Genomic DNA, 20,439 nt, shown 5'->3' with positions numbered 1-20,439 from the left:
CAATTTCCCAACACGCACCATGCTAAGCCAATGAAAGAAGCACAGAAACGAGCTGATACATTCAACAAGAGGGGAATTTATTTACAATAATAATTGGGAAAAACCGGGAAGGGAGACAAAGAGCAGATTACAACTGAATATGAAATGTAAATAATGTACAAGCAAAAGCACTTAACAATTCTACTTGACAAGACAGACCTGCACACAGACACACACACACACCCAAAGAACTGGACCCCGTAGGGTCTTTAATGAAGGTTCCCAGCTCGAGGGAAGATGAGCTGGAAACCAAAGCTATCTTGGACCTGTCCACCTCGTGTGGTCTTCGATGTCCTGAACCGGCGGGACTCGAACCCGCAACCACGATGCCACTCCAAGTACCCAGGATGGAGGATGAAGGGCGGACCCAAACCAGCGCGAGCGCGGACGAGACAGCGAGCACCAGCAGGCAAGGCCAGGCAATCCGGCAGACCAAAACCAACCCTCTCCAGTCGGATCGCGCCGAACAGTTAATCACTCCTTCTCCCGAGGGGAGGAGCCGCCTCCTCCGACCCGCTCTCCCTCACTGGACGGTTTTGGCGCACAAATGCGCTCATCGCCCCAGTGATTGGCTAAAAGGGGCGCCAAGTCTGCTGATTGGACCGGGGGGAGGAGCATGGCAAGTGTCATGGCAGACCGCCCCTCAAACAGGAAGAGGACTAACATTGTCCTGCGTGGGCTCTCATTGGCCGACCCATGGCAAACTCGCTCGCATCTCTCTGGTCAAAAGAGACGCCAAGACCTTCGTTGAACTCCGCCCACTGCGGGCATTATGGCGTCAGGATGGAGCGAAGGTGTTGTTGTTGTTGTTGTTGTGAAAATGTCAAAGAAAACCCTATCAAAATAACTCCGCAGCGCACGAACATTTAATCACCCATGAGACACAGAGGATGGATTCTAACTATACACGTACACTTAACGAAATAACTGAGCTCCAGGGACCTGTCTGTTGTGTGCTCATGGCTTCCAGATTCGTAACACTGCTCCCTCCCCTTTTTACAGACTCGTCCCGAGTCGTCAAATTTGCGTGTGACCAGCATGTTTCAGTTCTCCCCAAGTACGATTTACCTACGGATCCCTGAGTGTGACATTTTTTTTATACGTGTCCCAAAAATAACCAAGTGCGCTGCGTAACGAACTAACAGACTCACAAAGACAACTTAACTACATTGCCGGCGCTAAGACAGACATACAGGTGGGTTCATAACTTATTTACAATCAACTAATATTTCAACTAACCATGGCTCAGGACCTGTCATCTGTGGGGAAAAGGGCACAGTAAGTCAACAGTTATTTGTGGCTTGAAAGAAGTCTCTGGCACAGTGGAATGGATGGATGCAAAAAAAAACACAAAATGGATGCACGGGCTGCTCAAATGCAGTCCCGTAGTGAGGCTGCCTGCAGGGCAGTCCTTGCAAAACACTTGCTGGGTGATGGTCCTGGCGCACATGGATGGATGGTGACATGGGGCAATGCAAACAGGGTCGCAGGCCTGGGGTCATGACAAAGGCAGGCAAACAAGGCATGACAAGGCGATGCGGACCAGCAGCTGTAGCACAACAGGCCGGCATATGAAGCTGGGCGGCCTCTGGTGTGGTCCCGTGAGGTTCTGGAGGGAGTACGGTGGTGCCGGCTGCTCTGAAAACGCGCTCGGACCTACCCTACTGTCTCCCCCCAACCTATCGCCTTTGCCTGTCTCTGTCCATACCCACTCCCTTAATTTGCAACAAGAAAACAACAAAATTTAGCCCCTTTTTATTTAATTTTTTTATTCTTATTTTTTTTACTTACAATTGCTTGTCCCCAACCCTCCTATCGTCCTTGCCCGGCTAACCTATCCTGTCCACCGAGCTTACTCCCAACCCTTAAAATCCTTTTTGGAGGGGAAGAAGGAAGAGACTAGTGTCCTGTCTCGAGGCCCAACAAAGCCTCAGAATAGCCTCCTACAGATTACAGCAATCTTTCCAAGGTGGGTCCAGCAGCCTACGGAGAGCGAAGGGATGGATGGTGCGAAGGGGTACAAGTTTACTATCTACCCTAATCCTTTATTAAACCTTAAACTATCCCTGGGGATTTTCAAAACGCCTGTCACTTTAAACTACTGGTTCTTGAAACCATGATTCCCGTCGCCCGTGTTGGTGTCCATTATTAATTTGGGCCCTGCCCACAAATTTTCACTCGTGCCCTTGCACAATTTCATGGCTGTGCAGCGTGGCTCACTTGGCAGGGATTTCCCTCTGCCGAACTCTAACTACGGCACCCCTGGGCCCTGAGGCTGTCTCCGAGCCTACCTGCTCCCTATGAATGCGGGGGGTTGACCTTCCCGGCATTGCCTCCCTCCGATGCCCACGTGGCATTTTGGCACTACGGGTCCCGTTCCGCAGGTCGCCCGTGCCCTCTACACTATCCCGGTCCCTTGGACCCTTGGCCTACTCTGGCCGACTAGTCCGGTGCCCGCGGTGCTCTCTACTCAATACTCACCTTTCGACAGCCACGCTCCCAGCCGCTCCATGGACTCCTGCACCCTTCAAAAAGGTTTCGAGCCTTCTTTCCACACCAACAACAAAACGACCTCCTTTTGGTAAATTTAACGAATCCACCAACTAACATTACACTGACCCCAGGGTCATTTGGGTGGAATTCACTCCTCCCCCACTCATTCATTCGCACCATGCATTCTACATTCACTCCACTCACACTTGGGCCCGCTGACCCACATTCATTCAACATGCTTCTTTTGATCACTTTTATTTTCACACCAACACTCGACTTATGTTCCCCTATCTATCTCATGCTCCCTCGTCGCCCCTTATTCTAATGCACATTCCTTTTAATTCTATGTAGCTCATCTACGTCCCCACTACACATTCTATGTCTGTCCATGTCTCCCAAAATCCATTTCCCATTCTAAATCTAACCGACTTTCGCAATAACTAGTCCACGGGCCCCATGGAGGACAGCTCATGCCCCCATGAGGCCGGTCTATCTTAGCTAATCCCATTCCGCTCACTAATGCTCGTATGCCCCAGCAGGATGTCTGCCACATCCCTGCTGGGGCCGTGTACTCGGGGCAAGGCTCTAAGAGCCTTGCGTCTCCGCGGGAGCAGTGGTCCTGGCTCCAGCTACTACGGTCTGATCCATCCATGAGGGCGTAAGGTTACCCTTATCGGGTCTCAGGCAGTCCACGTAGACACTACGGGGAAGGGCCCATGGTCCCATCTTGATCTTTTTTACCAACACAACCAGTGACATCCAAGGACTTCCCAAGGGCTCAATGACACCTGCATTTAGCATCTTCTCTACCTGTTCATCAGCTTCCTCTCTCTTGCTCCAAGAGAGCCATAGAGTGGGCTGACGGACAGGCCCGGCCCCATTGGTGTGGATCTGATGTTTCACCAGGCCCGTACGTCCAATATCCTCGGGTGACAAGGAGAAGATTTCTATGTGTCGGTTGACCAGTTTGTGTAAGGCCTCCCGCTGGGCGTCCTCCAAATCTACACTTCTCCGATTTACCATCACGCAAATGGGATCGGGCCAATTCGTAACGGGCTCTGGAGACCCCCTCTGGGGCCGGTCCAACTCGATGTTCTCGTCCCTCAGCTCTGCGACTCGTACCACTGGGGTGCAATGTGCCACCTTCATGCCCCGTCCTATAGTGCGTGGTTCTGTGCTCACATTTATTACCCTGACGGGCACGATGGGCCCGTCGGTATTTACCAGGGTACGGCCCACGACTAAACCCGGGGTCGATTGCCCCGCCAGTAGCTCGGCCAGGCCGCAGGAGCCCGGCCAGGTTGGGTGTGCCCGCCAAGGTGGTGGGATTACTGCCTCGGCACCCGGGGGGATGACCACGGTGCTGGCATCCTCCAGCTCTACCTTCTCATCCGTGCTCAAGCCCCCAAACGGCAACTCTTCACCACCCAACTGCATGACTCCTCGGCCCAAGTCGATTTTACAACCACCGGCGGTCAGCACATCTAACCCTATTAAGCATGGGTCGCACACATCCACCACCCAAACCTCAATTCTCCTTTTGACCGTGCTAAATTTAAGGGTCACAAAACCACGCCCTATGATGGGGGCCGTTGCCCCGGTAGCTAGCTGCAAACTATGAGTTTGCAGATGGTGGATCTCATCCCACCCGTCCACACTTAAATTAAGGACCACAGGGCTGATGATCTTGGCACTGGCTCCTGTGTCCACAACGGCGTCTACCACGACGCCGGCAATTTTGCACCTAATTGCTAAACTACCACTGCCAATTTGGCCACAATAAATGACCTGTCGCAGTTCTGAGGGCTCTTCCCCATCTGGGTCTGCCGAACACGACCCTATATGCTCGGCACTTGTTCGTTTCCTGTGACTGGGGGGTGGGGGGGCAGCTATTCCGGTTTGCACGGGGTGGAGTTGGTGGTCTGGGGGGCCAGGGCCTTTCCCTGCGCGGGCTCTACACTGCCGCTGCAGGTGGCCCACCTTGCCACAGTTAGAACACCTCACCGGGTGAGGTGCATGCCTCAGGTATTCCAAATTATACCCCCCCTCCCCCCCTCATTCCGAAATGGGGTATCCGGCAATGGCCCATCACATGTCCACCGGTGAGCCGCCTGCCATGGCCCAGACCCTGCTAACCGGCGGTCGACCATGTCCCGGACCATTCCCTCCAGCTCCACTCGGGAGCCAAGACCAACACCAGCTCCCGGTGCATGGTTGTCCACAGGGCCCACCTGACGGACAGCTAACGCATATCGCTTGGATCCTATAGCCGGCGGCTTTGCTGCCTCCCATCGGGCGGCAACGTCAGCTGCCTTCTGGAGGTTTTCCAGGCGAAATGTTATCAGCAGGGCCCCGTTGTCAGTGCCCGCAAGAGCCTGGATGAAATAGTCCAGGGCAAGGTCTTCCTGGTAGAGCGGCGCCATGTTTGCATGCGCGATCCCCACCGCGCGGTGAATGTCGTATGCCAAATCACCAATTTTCTCATGGGGTTGCCATTTACGCCCACTGAGCTGAGCTTTAACAAGCTCGCTCTGCTGTTCCACTCCGAATCGGTTATTTAGGGCCAAACGGAGGCCTGCCAACGTTATCCCTCCCAGGGGCATTATGGTCAGGACCACGGCCGCCGCGCCGCGCAGCGCCGCCACAAGGAGGACCCCACTCTTCTCCACACCCCAGCCGTTACCCCTGGCCACGTGGTCAAACTGGGCCAAATACGCCCTCAAGTCGGTCTTTCCGTCGTACGGAGCCAGCGGCGCCGTCCGGCCTCTCGGGTTCCGAACCCCACTCACCAGTCCCTGAGGGACAAATGGAGGGCCGGACCCCACAGATTCCAGCAGTGCCCTAACCCAGCGGAGCCCGAGCCATTCGCCCGGACCGTTCGTCACCCCCGTCTGGGTCGGTGCACACCCCGCACCATCTTGCGTACTCCCCCATGCCATCCCGCTCGCATTCCGCATACATTCTGGGGCAATCATACTGGGGGCCTGTATTAGACCAAGAGACCCCAAAATCTCTGCCCCCCCCCAAACTCGGCATGCACGCCCTCGCGTCATGCAACTGTCCTACCTCGTTCGGTCTCATCGGGCTCACCTGGTCGCGATCTGCTTCGAGGGAGCGTATTTTCTCCCTCTGTTCCTTAAGGAGGCCATCCTGCCTCTTGCATCGGGTCTCAATACATTCCACGAGCTACGTCTTAATTTCCTTTACCTTCCCCTCTATCTGCGCCTGCTCATCCTTCACTTTATTTAACTCTCCCCTCACCCGTTCTATTTCCCCTTGTGTCTCTGCCGATTCTTCCTTCGTCTCGTCCATGTGTTTCTCCAATAGTTCTCCCAGTTCCTGCGTCTCTGCCTCTGCCTTCCGTCCCAATTCTCGAACTATTCCCATCATTTCCTTGTGTCTTAATTTACATCCCTCTTTCACGGCTTCCAATTCACCCCTCGTTTCCTGCTGGCCTTCTTTTAACTTTTCTATCGCCGTCGTGTTCTTTTCCATTTCCTTCTTTAATTTCCCTTGTCCTTTTTTAATTTCTTTCACCCCTTACCCGAGTTTGTCTACCTCTCGTCCAACCATCATTATTTTGTCCATTACGTCCTCCTTACCCGCTTCCATCGCGGACCAAACACTTTCCACACTCCTTTTTAACTTGGTCATCTCCCCACGTACAGTGCTGATCTCCTCCGCCATGTTTTATTCCATTGTCTGCATCTCACCTTTCACCTCGTCCAAGTCCGCCCTCATTGCCTCTTGCCCCGCCTGGAGACTTAACCCCATGCTCTGCATTTCCCCTCGCTGTGTTCGCATATCACCCCTCATCTCATCCATTCAGCTTCCCAACGCTTGCATGCTTGCATCCATTCGTTGCATATCGCGCATTCGCGTCCATTGTGTTTTCCATCGCATCCATTTTCTTTGCAAATCCTGTGTGTTTGCATCCATTTTGTGCATCAAAATTTCCAATAGCTGGCTCATGTCAAGTGGCCCCGACGAAGCCGATCCGCCATGATCGGTCGCGGTTTCGCTGGGGACCGGGGGGGGGGGGAATTTGACGGAGGGGGCACTATTGCGCCGCCGCTCCCACCGCGCCCATTATGACCTCTGGGTCCGGTTGTGGGGGATGGTCAAGCTGCATGGTGGTGTCGTGGACGATGGATTCTACTACACTTACCTCTAAACCCACCTGCTTCAGCCCATCTTGTTTCGTCATGTTGCGTGTTGAGAATAAAATTTCACTCGCTCACAATTATGGGGGGCACGGGGGGGGGGGTTGCTCCCTACACCCCTGATCCGAATCCCGTGAATTTCTCCACAGAGGCGGAGGGCCGAATCGCACTCCTGATCACCAATTGTTGTGGAGCCGAGTTTCGGCGGCGAGCAGGACCGCGAGGTGGAGCAGTAGAGTCGGCTCCATTGAACACCGGGAATCTAGATTGTGCTTCTTGGAGAACTCCGAAAGGCACAGGTCCCTTGCAGGACCGTGAATCGCCAATAATTTGGCCGCGTGGAATAGGGTCTATTGCCAATTTCAATTGACCTAAGTATCCACGCGGCAAAGCTTCCGGGGAATTCACACCCTCGGCAGGCCTCAAGCGGAACGAGCTGTTATCGTGCTCGAACCGTGCGTAACCCGAGCGGATGGTTACCAAGACCCGTCTGTCCAAATGCACAATTTACCATTTCCCAATTTCCCAACACGCACCGTGCTAAGCCAATGAAAGAAGCACAGAAACGAGCAGATACATTCAACAAGAGGGGAATTTATTTACAATAATAATTGGCAAAAACCAGGAAGGGAGACAAAGAGCAGATTACAACTGAACATGAAATGTAAATAATGTACAAGCAAAAGCACTTAACAATTCTACTTGACAAGACAGGCCCGCACACAGACACACACCCAAAGAACTGGACCCTGTCGGGACTTTATTGAAGGTTCCCAGCTTGAGGGAAGATGAGCTGGAAACCAGAGCTATCTTGGACCTGTCCACCCCGTGTGGTCTTTGATGTCCTGGACCTGCGGGACTCGAACCTGCAACCACGATGCCACTCCAAGTACCCGGGACGGAGGATGAATGGCGGACGCCAACCAGCACGAGCGCAGACGAGGCAGCGAGCGCCAGCAGCAAAGGCCAGGCGATCCGGGGCGATCCGGCAGACCAAAACCAATCCTCTCCAGTCGGATCGCGCCAAACAGTTATTCACTCCTTCTCCCGAGGGGAGGAGCCGCCTCCTCTGACCCGCTCCCCCTCACTGGACGGTTTTCGTGCACAAATGCGCTCGTCACACCCGTGATTGGCCAAAAGGGGTGCCAAGTCCACTGATTGGACCGGGGGGGGGCGTGGCGGGCGTCACGGTGGACCGCCCCTCAAACAGGAAGAGGAGTAACATTGTCCTGTGTGGACTCTCATTGGCCGACTGACGGCAAACTCGCTCACATCTCTCTGATTGGTCGAGAGAGACGCCAAGTCCTTCGTTGAACTCCACCCACTGCGAGCGTTATGGCGTCAGGATGGAGCGAAGGTGTTGTTGTTGTTGTTGTTGTTGTTGTGAAAATGTTAAAGAAAACCCTGACTATCAAAATAATTCCGCAGCGCACGAACATTTAATCACCCATTCGACACAGGGGATGGATTCTAACTATACACATACACTTAACGAAATAACTTAGCTACGGGGACCTGTCTGTTGTGTGCTCATGGCTGCCAGATTCGTAACAATATGTGCATGGACATGCAAATCACATGTACTATGTGAAATAAATAGGCATTGGAAGGAAAATTCCTGAGAGATCTTTTTTCGTTCGTATTTTACAAGTTATGTCCATATGGACTTTAAAGAAGTTTATTTTAAATCTTCATTTTTAAAATGTCCTTTTGTATGCTGTGCATGAACGAAAAGACTAATTTCGGTTTTCACTGGACAGAAGGGTGTAATGCCACAGACACCACCAACAACACTTTTACCTGTAAACTACCACATAGGCGTTAGTTTGGCATGCAGGACGAGGCATCAGTCTGAGGGAGGTAAAACCAGAGGACATATTGTGTTTGGAACTTCCATTTCCAAAATGAATAAAACAATGAGGGAACAGAATGAAACAGCTGAAGAACTTTAAAAGAGACTTGCACAGATGCACAAAGAAAAAGAATGAGGCCGGAGAATGAGATGGCTGATCAACTTCAACACAGACATGCACAGGATGCTGCGCAATGAAAACTTTGGAGGGTAATGCGTGCTCAGCAAACATAGACAACAGCATCTGTAATGAATCAGACAAAGTGTCTGATAATATTGTACAAGAGCATAATTGCGGTCCTATGATCTCACTGTGCGTGTACTGTTCTGCGAAACATTCCACAAATGAATCAACAGGGATAGGAAATGGAGTTACACTTTGTTGTTCCAAGGGGAAAGTCCAGTTACCTCCATTACTTGCCGTATCTGCTCAACTGCAACAACTTTATAAAGCTAATGATGGAAAATATCATTTCCGAGACAAATATCCAAGCCTGATGTTGGCTTGGGATCCTGGGGTCCTGAGTTCAAGCCCGGTTGGCCACTGAATTAAAATACACCAGGAGGTTGACTCAGCCTGTCATCCTTCCGAGGTCGGCAAAATGAGTACCAGTGTACTGGTAAGGGGGACACTGCATCAGCGGCATAACTGCATCCCAACCAATGATGCAACCAGCAGCAACAGGGAGAGAGAGACAGAGACAGAGACAGACAAATATCCAAAGTTGTAATTCAGCTTTCTCCAAGCACAGCCATTTCAGATATCTGGGATTCATAAACAAACTATATTTCACATGTGCATGGACATGCATTCACATTTGATGTATTCACGTGTTATGTGAAGTAAATAAATTGTGTACATTATACATCATTTCTGGATCTGATAAATTGCCAGTACCCATTTTGGAACACTCTCCATGCAGCATATAACTCAAGATGTCCAAATGTCATGTCAGACATTCTATGTCCATGGGTTTCCCACTAGTGAGAGTGAGAGTGAGAGTGAGAGTGAGAGTGAGAGTGAGAGTGAGAGTGAGAGTGAGAGTGAGAGTGAGAGTGAGAGTGAGAGTGAGAGTGAGAGTGAGAGTGAGAGTGAGAGTGAGAGTGAGAGTGAGAGTGAGAGTGAGAGAGAGAGAGAGAGAGAGAGTGAGAGTGAGAGTGAGAGTGAGAGTGAGAGTGAGAGAGAGAGAGAGAGAGAGAGAGAGAGAGAGAGAGAGAGAGAGAGTGTGTGTGTGTGTGTGTGTGTGTGTGTATGTATATTAAACTGGACAGAAGGGTGCAATGCCACATACACCACCGCCAACAACACTTTTACGTGTGAACTACCACACTGGCATTTGGCATGCAGGACGAGGCATCAGTCTGAGGGAGGTTAAACCAGAGGACCCATGTGTTGACATGACACATTACACCCATGTTTTGAAGGAACGTGCTTCAGAACTTGCACCTGTGCTTCTTTGCTCGTTTGTTTTGTATATACATATATGTTGTATTTTCTGTCTGTCTGTCCATCGATAGAATCGACCCCCCCCCCCCCCACCCAGAAGTAACCCCATCATATTGTACACCATTGTAATCTTCTTGTCCATCCGCACAAGGTGTGGGTACCTCTACAAGTCCATTATCGATCCGATTGGATCTTCAAGCCAGTTTCATGCATCACACAGCATACTGATTGTGCACACATATTGCAAAAGTATTTACGTTTGAAAAAGGCTAAATTTAAATGGAGAAAAATCAAGTGAAGTGAAATCAAACAAATAAATAATAAAAGACTTACGAATGCACAATCCTGGTCTCCTTGATGCAAAAGGTTGCCAGCCCTCCGCAGTGCAGGTATATGCTAATCGGCCCCTTTTCAGATACCCTTCATTACACTGAAATTCCACAATCTCTCCCAAATCACCTTTTGGATCTGACCTTGGGATGGCATTCTCCACCCTCTTAAGTTTGCCACATCCATCTGGGGGCAGGGGTTTCAAGGGAAAGCGTGAAATACAGACACTGTGAAAGATTACCCCATCGTCATACAAAAATTATAAACTATTATCCATAATCATTGCTTCAAAGATCAATGCAATAAATTGAGAACAATATGTACAAAAGAAAAGGGGGAGAAAATGAGAGAGGGAGGTATTCCGATTCCATATGTCCCCCAAGTTTAACACCTGCACTGCTTGGTTTTGTGATTCACATCATCATCATTTGATGAACTTATTTGATTGAACATGAATCAAGTTCACACCTTTCATAAAGATTAATGGACTAACATGGTACTGTGACTCAGGCTTTCACACAACCTATGTGGTAGTGCATTAAAGATATGGAAGATGACGTCACATGTATGAGGTTATTACATCATCATCACTCTCTGCTGAACATATAGCTGAGGTTATTGTTGCAGGAATGGAGGCTTGTATCCCATTCTTTTTCAAGTCTATCTCTCCTCCCAATCCTTGGTTCAATAATTCCTGCTCTGTAGCCATTTGTACAAGGGATTTCACATATCGGAAATGGAAAAACTCTTCTTCCTCAGATTCACATCCAGCTTTCATATCTGCCAGAAATCATTGCAAGCATGTTATTCGTTAAGCGAAGCATTCCTTTGTCCAAAAAAAAATGTGACAACCTCTCATCTTTTTCCTCGAATAGATCTTTCTGGTCCTTAGTCGAAAGTATCTCGAACAACTTCTGTCGCTCTACCTTTCCTTCGCTTTTCCATTCCGATGATACTATTGCTGTCTCTCCGACCGATAGAGCAACTCTTTTTGGTTCTCTTTTCTCCTCTAACTCCACACTGGATGACTCCAACATTCCATTTCCCCCTGATGCTCCCCTCACCAATCCTATATCCCTCCCGATCTCTTTTCATGCAGTCAAAAAAATACTCCTCTCTGGACATAAGCAAGGCCTACGGGTAAGTTGGCAGTCCTCCCCATGTCTTGAAGGAATGTGCTTCAGAACTTGCACCTGTGCTTGCTTGCTTGCTTGTTTGTTTTGTTTTTATTAAAAAAACTCAAACTTTTCCTCTTACCTGGAAACATCCCTCAGTCCAGCCTATTTTAAAGAAGGGTGATTGTTCAAACCCTTCTAACTTCTGTCCCATTGCTCTGACTTCTACTCTTTCCAAAAACTTTGAATGTCTTCTCAATTCCCATTTTCTCAAGCATCTTGAATCTCACAATCTTCTATCTGACCACCAATACGGCTTTCGCAAGGCAAGATCTACTGGTGATATCCTTTCTTACATTACGAATGTCTGCGCCTCTTTTTTAAGAGACTTTGGGGAATCCTTTGTTGCAGGTTTTGACATTTCAAAAGCCTTTGACAGAGTTTGGCATCGGGGTCTGATATCCAAGCTTCCCTCTTTCAGCTTTCCTCCTTCACTCTCCTCTCTCATAATGAGCTTTCTCTCTGACCGCCCTATCTCCGTAATTGTTGATGGTTCAACATCGACCCCCATCCCCATCAACAGCAGTGTACCTCAAGGTTCCGTTCTGTCCCCAACACTCTTCCTTCTTTTTATCAGTGAACTTCTTTCTTCCACAAATAACCAAATGCACTCGTACGCTGATGACTCAACATTACATTCCTCCATGTCTTTCCCATCTGCCCCATCTTCACGCACTCAATCTCCATCTTGCTTCATCACAGCCACCTCTTTAAATTCGGATTTGGACAAGATCTCCCAGTGAGGCAAATGTAATCAAGTTAAATTTAATGCTTCAAAAACTCGATTTCTTCCTATATCTCTATCTCTATCTCTATCTCTATCTCTATCTCTATCTCTATCTCTATCTCTATCTCTATCTCTATCTCTATCTCTATCTCTCTCCCTCTCTCTCTCTCTCTCTCTCTCTCTCTCTCTCTCTCTCTCTCTCTCTCTCTCTCTCTGATATTACTTCGGTTTCTGCTCGCAAGAACTTGCTGCTTGTGTACCTCCCCCATTAGTGAGACCAAGGAATACTTGACAAGCCACATCACATGATTATTGTGTGACCAATGGTAACTCAAGGGTGGGCTGTTTTGATGTTTGTCTCTTCCCCTCCACTGCCAAACTCTGGAACTCTACCTTCTCATGTCTTCCCAAACATGTATGACCTTCCCCTCTTAAAAAAGCAATTTTTTTACTTCCTCAAAAACTCTTAGACTAGGGGTTCTTAACCTGTGGTCCATGGACCCCTTTGGGGTCGGTGGATGGGCTTCAGGGGGTCCGTGAACCAGGCACATAAAAATTATTTAAAATTTATTTTCGCTAGCTTTTTATAAAAAGTTTTATTTTTTGTCTATGTCCAGGATGTTATGTACTTATTCTTGCTTAATGAAGGCTAGTATATCTGTAAGGTAGGTTGAAATGGGATACTACTGAATGTACACAGTCAGGTAACATACAGTCATCATCGTCGTCAAGTTATGACTTCTGGAATAGTTCCCATCGATAGAAATTGAAGAAAATGTACCCTGCCCCAGATTTTAGCACTGGCCACTAGACCTCGTGTTTACAGTTTGGTATCATCGTCTGCATGACCGCCACCCAGTGCCACTCCATAATTAAGTGCTTATTTCTCACTTTCCACGGTTTGTCATGACTCAGGAACCTTCTCATATACTGGTGAGGTTTAAAACTTTATAGTATGTTCAGATACATGTTTTTTTTTCCTACACAATTACACTGGATATTCAATTACCCATCAATATAATTTTTCCATTCACCTGAATCACGCACTGGCTCTGATTTTCCTTCTTGCTTGCCATGTTTTTTATCTGCATTTTTTTTTACATTACAATATGTTGTATATCTTTCATCCATATTTTAAGAGATAAATAATGCATGAAACTGAATATAAATATTGGGGGACCATGTTTTTCTCCATTTCCTTCCATTCAAAGATATTTACATACCCCATACCCGGGTATTATCATTAATTTGGAGTAGAATCATTGAGCTTGTCTCATATTGTTACGGGGCCGGGTATCGGTGGCGAGCACGAACGCGAGAGGGAGCAGAAGAGTCGGCTCCACCGAACACACCGGAATTGAGGTCGCGCCTTTTGGATAAGTCCGAAAGGCACGGGTCCCTTACTGGACCATGAATCGCCAATAATTCGACCGCGTGGGGTAGGGTCAATTGCCAATCTTCAATATACCAAATTACCCACACGGACAAAGCTCCCAGGGAATTCACACCCTCGATGGACCTCGAGCGGAACGAGCCTTTACCGAGCCCGAACCGTGCGTAACCCGAGCGGAGATTACCAAGGCCCGTCGGACCAAATGAACAATTTACGGCCTCACTATTTCTCAACACACACCATGCCAAGCCAATGAAAGAAACACAGAAACGAGCTGGAACATTTAACAAAAGGGATATCTATTTATAATGGGGCAGAGGAGCACGCAAGAAGGCAGAGTTAACCGAATACTGAAGGAATAGCAATTTATGTACAAGGACTGATGCAGTTTTACTAAATAGACTGGCGCCACAAACACACACACACATACACCCAAAAAGAAACGGACCCATCAGGTCTTTATTGGAGGCCTCCAGCTCGAGGAAAGGTGGGCTGGAGGTCAGAGCCTATTCTCAGACCTCTCCGCCTCGTGGGGTCTTCGATGATTCGGTGTGGCAGGACCCGAACGACCCACACAATGCCGCTTCAAGCCCAGGCAGGCATTCCTCGCGGGACAGGCTCGCAGGCACACAGGCCACAAGAGAAGACGCTCTGTTGGCGGGACCCCAGGAAGGTGACGACTGGCTTCAGAAGACCACCAGACGTCCGAAGCCCAAAGACCAGCAAATAATTCTCAACTCCCTCAAGACCAGAAGACAACTCTCAACAACCACTCTCTCAACTCTCTGTCGTTTAGCCCACGCGTGCTTCTCTTATCCCCCGCTCGCACTCCCTCATTGGGCATAGAGAACGCTCTATGCCCATATTTGGAGCCAAGCCAGAACGAAACGCTTGTGCCCATATTTGGGGCTAAGCCAGAGTGCAACGCTTGTGCCCATATTTGTGTCGAAGCCAAAGCATATCGCTTGTGCCCATATTTGGGGCGAAGCCAGAGTGTAACGCTTGTGCCCATATTTGGGGCTAAGCCAGAGTGCAACGCTTGTGCCCATATTTGAGGTGAAGCCAAAGCATATCGCTTGTGCCCATATTTGGGGCTAAGCCAGAACGAAACGCTTGTACCCATATTTGGGGCTAAGCCAGAGTGCAACGCTTGTGCCCATATTTGGGGCGAAGCCAAAGCATATCGCTTGTGCTCATATTTGGGGCGAAGCCAGAGTGTAACGCTTGTGCCCATATTTGGGGCTAAGCCAGAGAGTAACGCTTGTGCCCATATTTGGGGCTAAGCCAGAGAGTAACGCTTGTGCCCATATTTGGGGCTAAGCCAGAGAGTAACGCTTGTGCCCATATTTGGGGCGAAGCCAGAGCGTAACGCTTGTGCCCATATTTGTGGCGAAGCCAGCACACCAACGTCTCGAGAAACCCTGCCTTGCACACTGGACTCTGCCCACGTACATGCTGACACGCACGCGTGCAATGGTGCCGCTGGATGATGGTGGAAGGAAGCGAGGGCAGGTGTCATTGTTGTGGTTGTTGGTAATTTAAATCATAACTATCAAAATAACTCACAGCGCACATACAATTAATCACCCATTAAACATCGGATGGAACCCTAACTAGAAACACATACTTTCTGATATAACTGATTTATAGGACCTATATGTTGTGTGCAGTAAGCTTCCAAATTCGCAACAATATTTCAGGGGACTCTTTCTTAATGTGTGCTCATGTTGACATATCATGTACCCAGGATTAGTGAACAATTCCTTTGAGCATGCCATTGTTGGTGCCTTTTGATCCAGTCACGAAAAATGTGTTTTTGTTTTGTTTTGTGTGTGACCGGCAGTTGATCCAGCAGATCCGACATTTAATGAAAAGCATGCCTCAATTATGTTTCGTACACACAGCTGGCCGAAACATATTAATTTAATTAGTTCTTCTGCACCACACAGAATTTTTGTTCACTGGTTACTGTTTTCCATCTTATATATTATTTCCGAGTTTGTGGTTTCGTGTCGCGCTATCTTCGACTTTGTTCTGCGCTCGAGTAACGTGATATTCAGCTTACATTATCTCAAAGACCATATGAGGTGCATGGTACAAAAAAAAGTAAATAAAATGGTTCTGAAACAGTGAAATCGCATTCCACTTACTGCATTAAAGTAAAATTACTACTGATACTCTGCATCAGTTCCTTTCTCAAACACACCCACCCCAACATGTCGTGCAGAGCGCGGGTTATGCGAGTATAAATTAAATCACAGTGTTTTATTTATTTTATTGATATTATTAGTTATTATTTTTTATTTATTTATTTTTGCAGACCTCGCTTAAGTTGGAAATGTCGAAGAAAAGGAAGCACGATGAAGCCTATGTATCCTTTGGTTTTACTTCCATCACTGAACGTGATGGGACACAAAAGCCACAGTGTTTCTTGTGTGGCAAGGTTCTTTCCAATGGAAGCATGAAGCCAACAAAGCTGAAGGAGCACCTCACGTCTGTCCATCCTGAAAATACATCGGACAGTGTGGATCTTTTCCGTGCAAAGAAGGCTCGATTTGAAAAGGTTGGAACTTTGCCAAAACTTGGAATTGCCCCAACACAAAAGCCTTGTCTTGAAGCATCCTACAAGGTTGTTTATCGCATTGCCAAACAAAAGAAGCCACACACACAATTGGAGAGACTTTAGTAAAGCCATGTGCCCTGGACATGGTCGAGCTGGTTTGTGGATTGGAGTCGAGGAAGAAAAGTGAAGCAGTGTCTTTATCAAATGATGTCATACATTCCAGAATAGTTGATATTTCTTGTAATATTTTGAAGCAGGTCATGGAGGAATTGGCAACGACACCATTTCCTTCAGTATGCAACTGGATGAAAGTGCTGACATCTCTCAGTGTAGCCAGCTCCTTGTTTTCATCCATTATGTGCACGCTGATGCCATCAAAGAAGAATTCCTATTTTGTGAGCCCCTTTTGTAAACTACAAAGGCCATTGACATCTTATAAATGTTGAAAATTTCTTTGCCAAGCAAAACTTTGACTGGAAGAAAAGTTTGGGTACTCTGTGCACAGATGGAGCACCTGCGATGCTTGGCAACAGATCTGGTTTTACTGCTCTGGTGAAGAAAGAAGCTCCTCACGTCATCGTGACTCACTGTATTCCACATCGGCATGCACTGGCATCAAAGACTCTGCCAACAATCCTGAAAGAAGTCTTGTCTACCGCCGTGAAAGTTGTCAACTTCATCAGAGCCAGGGCTCTGAATCATCGCACTTTCAAGAGGTTTTGTCATGAAATGGGAGCAGAATATGAAGTTCTTCTCGACTACACAGAAGCTCGCTGGCTTTCCAGAGGACAAATCTTGAAGCACTTGATGGAACTTAGGGCAGAAGTTTCACCTTTTTTGAGAGAAAAGGAAAGTCCACTCTCGGAACAGTTTGACAGGGAGGAATTCATTCATGGCTGGCTTATTTGACGGATATTTTTGGCCACATGAATGTGGTAAGTCTTTCGATTCAAGGCCCTGCAGTCACCATTATGGATGCTGCTGAAAACCTACAAGACAAGCTCTTTTGGCCAAGCTGCCACTGTAGAAGAGGAGATTTGAGGCAGACAACTGTGCAAACTTTCCAATGCTGGAGGAAGTGCTTCTGCAGGATGGAGCCAAGAGAGACAAAGCCCTGTCAATTTCTCTGCAGGTAGAAATGTACAGACACCTGGAAACACTGCAGAACTCTTTCGAAGGTTACTTCTGCTCAGATGACCTAAAAGTTCAAAGGTGGATTCGTAATCCTTTCCTTGCTGATATAAACTGTATTACTGATGCAGACCTTTCCAAAGATGACCTCATTGGCCTGAGGACAAAGGAAATGATACGACATGAGTTCAACTCAAAGAGTCTTGGAGAATTTTGGTGTTCCTTGACACAAGCCTACCCTCATCTGGCAAAGCGAGCTATGGAAGCTCTGATTCCATTTGCAACCACATATCTTTGCGAGTCAGGATTTTCAGCACTTGTTACCATCAAAACGAAAAGTCAAAATCGATTGGATGTCAAACATGACGTGCGTGTTGCCTCGTCAAAGACCACTCCACAATTTCATCTTCTTATTGCAGCGAAACAACAACAGCCTTCTCACTGAAATGTACTTTTGAGCAGAATTGAAGTTTATTTTTTGTTTAATTTGCACAATTTGGATATATTTCAGTTTTATTCAGGAAATGGTCATTGATTTTTGCATGAAAAAGGTGAGCTATATTCTTCGTAAAGATCGTTTTTTTTATTCCGATTATGACGGTATGTGAAGGAAATAATTTTCCTACACAATAAATTTATTCATTGTATGCAAAATTTTGTGTTTATGTGCTTATGTGCAATTTTCTGGGGAGGGGTCCATAGCTTTCACCAGATTCTCAAAGGGGTCCATGACAAAAAAGGTTAAGAATCACTGTCTTAGACTATTCTCTCTTTCTTAACTTTTCTGTCAATGCAGTTCTTTTATTTAAGGTCTGGTCTCGATGAGGATAATTTAGTCCGTGACTGGAGCCTTCAACATGCGGAAAAATAAAATTACAAAACAGCCACGGCGGTGTCATGATTCGTGCCAATTTGCTCTGAGTCTGGGAGGTCGGGGTGTTCGAGCCCTGGCCGAGTCTTACCAAAGATATTTAAAATGGTACATGATGCTTCCTTGCTTAATACTAATCATTTAAAAAGTAGATTTCAGTGTATGAACAAACAACCATAGGTTGGCAAACAGAGCTCAGGCTTTGATGGATTCAATAGCCTCCTCCTGCATTAGAGTTCCTCAGAAGGGAAATCGTATTAATTATTTTATTGTCCACTGAAGTCCAGGCTCAACGATTTGGACACAAGGGTCAAGCCCGGAATACCTCGAGTGGGAGAGGCAGGTCGTACAACCTGGGGAGCTCTGCATATTTCCCCAATTATGGGTTTTCCATATTGATCCATTTAAACGGCAATGATTTTGACACGAATCGTAAACATACAGGACCAGCATCGGTAATAAATAAATACAAGTACAGGGTGGCCAGCATGTCTTGTCACCACTTAAAAAAACTTGTGACATTGTCTTTGTGTGCCGAGTGGTCATTTGTTTCCTTTTCCCCTTTCTTCAGATTGAGTGAACGTAACCATGGGTAATACAATCAATTAGACCATTGAACAAGGGATTGTTGTCAGTGTCTGGATTGTCACTTGACTTGCCACCTCGAAGCCCAGACTTGTCAACATGTGATAATTCCCTTTAGGGCTTCATAAAATAGATTGTTGCACAGCAGCCTTTCAAAACCACTGATTTCAAGCAGTGAGACTTCCTTTTAATCCTTTAAAAGACGAAACCTTAAACAAGCAATGAGACTTCCTTTTAATCATATCACCCCACAAATGCTCCAGAACATGGCACAAATTATTCTCTGTAATGACAATGATGGAGCATAAACGGATCCACTGGACACAATAAAGTAAAAGAGTACTGCAAATGGATGTGGTAAAACTTGTAGAACCCTTCAGTATTGTCAGCTATTATAATAAAAAACAATGTCACAATTTTTACGACAACGGGTGACAAGACATTGTGGCCACGCTGAAGGTGAAACCTACCAAACTCACTTCCAACAAAATGCAAACTATCAGAACGTGTCCAGGTAGGGGAGAAGGGAGATTAGCCAATGGGTGAGTTAGCCATCCCCTGTTAACCAGAAACCAGAAACAATACGAAGAGAATGGCGCCATCTATTGAATAAGCTTGCAATTACATCTTTCCTTAAGCTGATACCAATGTGCACTGGGTAAGTTATCGACGTTGTAAAAAGTAATTTTAACCGTGTTAAGTACTTTTTCTGAGTCCAAGATAAAATGCACCCTGTGTCTAAATGGAAGTATCTACAGTGCCTTCAGAAAGTATTCACACCCCTTGACTTTTGTCACATTTTGTTGTTACAGCCTGAATTTAAAATGGATTAAATTTAATTTTTTTTTTGTCACTGATCGACACAAAATAGCCCATAATGACAGTGAAAACATGTTTTTAGAAATTTTTACAGATTAATTAAAAATTAAAAGCTGAAATATCTTGCGTCAATGAATATTCAACCCCTTTGCGATGACACTCAAACTTGAGCTCAGGTGCATCCAATTTACTTTGATCATCCTTGAGATGTCTCTCCAACTTGATTGGAGTTCATCTGTGGCCAATTCAATTGATTGGACATGATTTCTCGAAAAACACTTTTCTAAATGAGGTCCCACAGTTGACAGTGTATGTCAGAGCAGAAACACCGCCATGAAGTCCACGGAACGCTCTGCAGAACTCTGATATAGAATTGTGAGGAGACATAGATCTGGGGAAGGGTATAAAACAATTTCTAGAGTGTTGAAAGTTCCCAAGAGCACAGTGAGCTCCATCATTAGGAAATGGAAACAATATGGAACTATGCAGACTCTTCCTAGAGCTGGCTGTCCAATCAAACTGAACAACCGGGCAAGAAGGACCTTTGTCAGAGAGATGACAAAGAACCCAATGACCACTCTGACATAACTACAGAGTTCCTTAGCTGAGATGAGAGAACCTGCTGGAAGGACAACAATTTCTACAGCACTTCACAATCCAGGCTTTATGGGACAGTGGCCAGACAGAAGCCACTCCTGAGAAAAAGGCACATGATAGCACACCTGGAGCCCCAGCCAAAGCCCAGACTGAAATCCCATTGAGAATCTGTGGAAAGACTTGAAGATTGCTGTTCACGGACGCTCCCCGCCAACTTGACAGAGCTTGAGCAAATCTGCACGGAAGAATTGGAG

At 47.0% G+C, this 20,439-nt stretch overlaps 1 protein-coding gene across 1 annotated transcript in view; it reads right to left on the bottom strand.

The window, feature by feature from the left end:
• Positions 1-20,439, bottom strand: part of LOC147030880 (complement factor H-like) — a 374,343-nt gene that overhangs the window by 344,490 nt on the left and 9,414 nt on the right. Inside the window, exon 2 of the mRNA XM_085875422.1 lies at positions 10,328-10,510. Coding sequence (XP_085731548.1) covers positions 10,328-10,510 — 183 coding nt within the window. The remainder of the gene's footprint in view (positions 1-10,327; positions 10,511-20,439) is intronic.

The sequence above is a fragment of the Eptatretus burgeri genome, chromosome 3, assembly GCF_056783735.1.
Source record: "Eptatretus burgeri isolate ZD-2024b chromosome 3, Ebu_testis_v1, whole genome shotgun sequence".
Classification (NCBI taxonomy): domain Eukaryota; kingdom Metazoa; phylum Chordata; class Myxini; order Myxiniformes; family Myxinidae; genus Eptatretus; species Eptatretus burgeri.
This window is presented reverse-complemented; position numbering and strand designations above follow the sequence as displayed.